The sequence below is a fragment of the Vigna radiata genome, unplaced genomic scaffold (genome assembly GCF_000741045.1).
Source record: "Vigna radiata var. radiata cultivar VC1973A unplaced genomic scaffold, Vradiata_ver6 scaffold_299, whole genome shotgun sequence".
Taxonomy (NCBI): Eukaryota; Viridiplantae; Streptophyta; class Magnoliopsida; order Fabales; family Fabaceae; genus Vigna; species Vigna radiata.
In genome coordinates this window covers 41,793-47,427 of record NW_014542029.1, presented here as the reverse complement: position 1 = coordinate 47,427, position 5,635 = coordinate 41,793, and the positions used below count along the sequence as shown (strand labels likewise).

General features: G+C 29.1%; 1 protein-coding gene across 1 annotated transcript in view; it reads right to left on the bottom strand.

Moving 5' to 3' along the window:
- Positions 1-5,635, bottom strand: part of LOC106778964 (LRR receptor-like serine/threonine-protein kinase GSO1) — a 17,471-nt gene that overhangs the window by 9,190 nt on the left and 2,646 nt on the right. The window contains exon 2 of the mRNA XM_014666973.1: positions 18-598. Coding sequence (XP_014522459.1) covers positions 18-598 — 581 coding nt within the window. The remainder of the gene's footprint in view (positions 1-17; positions 599-5,635) is intronic.

The following is a 5,635-nucleotide window of genomic DNA, read 5'->3' as shown; positions in this document are numbered from 1 at the left end:
AGCTGAGATCAAGATACTGCAACCGAGAGAGATTTCCAAGTTGGGAAGGAATGTATCCTTCAAAAGAATTCCAACTGAGATCAAGATATTCCAACCGAGAGAGATTTCCAAGTTCACGAAGGATTGAACCATTCAAATAGTAATTTCTTGATAGATTCAAATATTTCAAATGAGAAAGAGAACTTATCTGAGTTGGAATTTGTCCACTAAAACCACATGAAGAGAGATCAAGATATCTCAAGTTGGTAAGAGATCCAAGAAACTCAGGAATATTAGTCTCTCGAAAATAATTGAAACTGAGGTTCAAATACTGCAACTGTCGCAACTCCATTAACGACTTGTGTATCTCTCCGATGATGTAACACGAGATGTCATAATAACCACGAAGAAAAAGAAATTCACGATGATAATATCCAGGAAGGTGGAGGCTTATAATATGAGCTGTGAGGTTACTGCAGCGAATCCCCTTCCATTGGCAACAGTCGGGAGTGATCCAAGATGAGAGCATGCCGTAGTCATCGACAATGGCAGCCTTGAATTGAAGGAGTGCATCCCTCTCCTTGGGAATGCATCTGATATGGTGTTGTCCATAAGCAACCTGCAACACCACACTCACCACAAACATAAACATCATAATTTTGAGAATATTCATGATGATGATGAAATAGAGAGAGTGAGTAGTATAGAATTATATTGATATGTGTTGTGAATTAAGCACTCCCAATACCCACATCTATACTCACACCAACTCCTTAATTACTTTATTCTAAGTCGTCGTCGTGTTTGCCTGTTTCCATTTTTTTTATTCATTATATCAACTAATTTTTATGGTCCATAAATAACTTTATTATGCATTTCAATAATATCAATAATATCAATTGACTTGGAAGAAGACTTGTGTATTTTCATTTTAAACGACAATACTATACGAAAAAAAAAATGAAAAAAGTACTCTGAAAATGCATTTCGCAAAGCAATTGTTTTTTAACAAGTTGCAATATTTGCAACTTCTTTTATGAATAGCAAGATGGTTAATTTGACATAGAAAGAGTTCTAATTAACAGAGCCCAACAGTTTACATATGAGTAACAAAATAACGTTATTTATTTCTATGTAGAACTAAAACATATAAAATAAATGTCATAACAAAATTTTTTAGTTTGTGTGTTTTTATTTTTATAAAAATTTGTGAAATTATTCTTTCTGATTTTGTTTTATAAATTTTTTAAGTTCTACGAAACAAATTTATTTAAATAATAAAAATCCAGATACGTAATAAGTTCGCTATGGTAAATTGTCTTAGTTACAAATTATAAAGAAATATTGACAAATCAAGGAAACTTCCTTTTTTCTAAGACAACAAAATATAAATTAATTAATATTTAAGACAACAACGGCAATTCTTTGTTACTTCTTCAAATATGAAAATTTCTAAATCTTGTGAATTTGTACTGTAACAATGATTTAAAAGTGATATTTCTAAACATTTTCTATTTTATTTTCATAATTTGTTTTGCATGAAAAATTACTAATTAAACACGGGATGGTATAGTTTTAATTTTAACTATTTTTACATTATATTTGAATATTTAATTTATAAGTGTTCCATTTCCCGTTCAAATGACAGTGTTTTTCTTTTTTGTTGTGATATAAATTTGAAGGTCATTATACACAAATACTTTTCATTGTTTGTCATATCATACTTCTGTGATGGGTTTACTTTTCAATTTTCCAAGTCCTCATCCTAAATGTCACTCCAACTCATATATAATATTTAATTAGTTAAATACATCTTTATCTATTATTGTGGATTATTGTTTTTCTTTTTAAAATTACAGTATCTATTCAATTTACATAAAGTAATAACTTAATTTACGTGATGAATAAAATAAACTACAAATTACATGGCATATACAATGAAATTGTTATTAAATGAAATGTTATCGGTTTTATAGTATGAACACAAGTTTGGTATTTGTAGAATAAATCAAATCGTGAGAAAAGTTTTAGGGCAATAATTCTATTCCAATGGACTTATCCGAAGACTTTTGAAAAGAAAGATAACTCACACCTGGAATTTTTAGATTAAAAGAGAATTCTATATAAAAAATAATCCGTCAAAGATTTCCTTAAAAATAGTGACAACAAAATTATAAATGAACATTTGAAAGATAATAAAATTAAAAGATCCAATAGAATCAAGAGAGATCAAAAGATCTGAGATGAAATTCAAGACAAGTTTGTCCAGATTCCAATGGAATTGAATCGGCATGGACATAAGTAAAATGAACTCAGACCCATGTTTGCTCAAGTTAGTTTTGGCTTAATGTTAAGATGAGACAATCAAATCTGAGTTGAGCCACATAAATTAATAAATACTGATTTTTTAATTAGCGTTATCTTTTTGTTTTAATTTTTTTAAATATTTTTTCAATAAAATATTTTGAAAAATAAATAAAAATTCAAAAGAAAATATAAAATATTAATTTTATTATGCACAAACATATGCTATTTATTGGTTATATTATATACAAACAAATATACAATATTAAGAAAAATATGACAAAGACAAATGTTTCAAAAAGGATTTTTATTATTTTAGTGTATGAATAAAAGCTATTGGTATAATAACATTTCAAAATATAATCATTGAATTGTCTAGTACGTTTCATGACATGACATTATTTTATAAGACAATATATACAATCATAACATATATATCATATATGTACCTATAAGCATGTACCAATTACATGTAAACACCAATCTTTCCTAACTTCAATGATTTGATTGTCACGATATTGTTGTCACGATATTGTTGATATTTGCAACTAGAAAAATACTATAAGAAAGAAAAATAGTATAAAATTAGTCAATTAAATTTTTACTATAAATTAATTATGACAATGAAGATAACTTACATCAGTTGGAATTGTCCCTCATTCACAGTATGTGATAATTTTCTTCATATATCAACATACTTAATACCCATAATCATTGTCGTTGGGTTGTTTTGGATACTAAAAAACAAAAGCAGAAAACATCTTTATAATTTGAATATAACAGCAAACCAAAACTCCAGTAAACTCTAAACAGATCCAGTGCATGGTAACAAACAACTATATACCATATACAAGTTTAAATTCCTAATAGTAAATCATAATTTCATTCCAATTGTACACTCCTCCAACCAGTTTCACAATAATACAAGTTATTCACTTAACCATGTACAACAAGGAAATAAATCTTCAACCATTCAAGAATACAAATTATTCACCTAACCAAACAATGTAGGGAGCCACAATGTGAACTAAAGGTCACATAAGGTCATTCAACAATTTAATTATCACAGTCAAGACTATACTACACATAAAACATACTAGAGTAATGTACCTTAATCGGTGTCTACTTGATATTGTTTGACCTAGACTTTGAAACCATGTATATTGTCTGAGCTCGATAGATTTGTATAACCCTAGTGAATAAATAAAATTAATGCATGTGTAAGTAAAAAAAATACCACTAAAAGTATACATATATGTGAACTAAAAGTATACAATTCTTACATGTCAAACAATTTCTTCAAATCTTGCCTCAAACTAATGTCTACCGTCACTAGGTCAAGATAATGAATTATCTCCAGTTTAAGATTGATCCTGAGCAAGACCCATTGTTGGCTACAATTTGAAATGAATCAACAAAATTAGAATCCGTGCATCTAACTTTGAAAATAATACGTTGTTGATAAAGTTGTAAAGTATTACCCAACAAAATTAACAATCATCCAATTATGACGAAAAAAAGTAACTATTTTTTGCATTTTGTCTTTCATTGGTAGCTCATGTGTTATGATTTAGGGTGATATAAAAGGGAGCGCCTTATCATTTGGCTTAACATAATTTTGTTATAGGTACCTTATAAAAATGTATTAGTAATATGATAAGGTGTCAATCTAAGAATGGAGTTAATGATAAAAAGTAGTATATGTTGTACTCGATATATATAGGAATTGTAGTTACACCTAACCATGCATAGTTAATAACTTCTTCAATAATTTCTATATCAATGATTTATTTATGATCATCTAGTCCAAATATGTTTTTCTCCATTTTTATTGGAGGAAGTGACTCTGATGGCTTTAGTTTTAGGTATGAACAGAGGTAGTTGCATCATTAAGGAAGATTGAGATGAAACAATTTACGAGGAGTATGTTGAATGACCATTTTCTCTTGACATTTCTTTTTAGGTGCGACACATTCATTTGTATTATTCATCTTTTTTTTAGATTAAGTGGAATCCTAAAACATCATTAATTAAACTAGTTAGGTAATAGATAAAATATGTCCATAAATATGAATGAATATAGTTGTATAAACATACCTAATCAACAACCTGTATGAGATTGATTGGCCATGNCATCATGTCATCATCAATAATAGGTATAAACAATGATACATTTGGCTCCAAAGCAATATCTATACTAACTTTTACATATCTCTTAGGTAGAGGTCTACCATGTAATGTATCACTTTTAAAATTATGCAATTTTTCATCGGCAACTAGGCAACGTGATGGTGATGATACAAACAATTTACAACTTGAGACCCTCCATTATAAAATATAATTATAAGATAAATTATTTAAAGTGATGAAATGTAAATAACTTTTAAAGTAAACAAATTACACTAACATTACTTTTAATATAGAAAATAAAATTATAAGAGAATCTCCAATGGGACTAAATATAAAGACCTATGTAAGTTTAAAGTAAGAAAATTAAAGAAATATTAAAAGTAGAGTAGATTAGTTAGTTACTTCGAGAAAACTATTTGATAATAATGTGAAACTCCTTTGGCCACTATTGACACCAATATCAACTTCTTCAATAGTATTGGTGTGTAATTTCTCGAAGTGAAAAAATCTCATTTTCCATCCTGCCATTCTTCTAGTCATGTCTTTCATTTGAGCAGTCAATGTATCATGCTCATGGTGCGTATGGTGCTTTTTAGACGAGAAATAATCTTTGTGACCGACTTTTGTTAACACTCTGGCAAGTGTACTAGATCATTTCAAGTAATATAATTGGTAAACCCAATATCGTTCTTCCCAAAGGACTCGAAGGCCTTATCGTTTGTGCAAATTGAAATCGTAAGACTTGTAAAGAAAAATTAATTGGTTTGGATGCAAGAACAAAAAGTAAACATGCAAATGCGATTGATTCAATGGACGAGAAAAAAGACTATGGATGAATAGAGTTGTTGGGGTTTACAATTTCATCTTCACTCTCTCTTATCTACTCCTCCTATTTAATTCGCTTTGTTATCTAATTGTCATGCAAACTTTCTTAGTCTACCCTTAACCCGATCCCTCGGTGAAAAGAGCCTATTACAAATTACTGGCTTGTTATCCCTAGCCTCCCCTAGTAATTAATAATGCATTATAAACGGAAGCAAAAACAATTGATCGTCCTACCCCCTATCCCTAGGTGGTATTTCTTAATCAAGGAATTTCCCACCAGTTCATGATAGTACCGTACGTTCCCGTATCAATAAAGACAAACAACAATTATCGAATGAGTTAAACGATAAAAGCATTAAGCGCAGATGAGAACCCAACAATTGATAATCAAAGCATA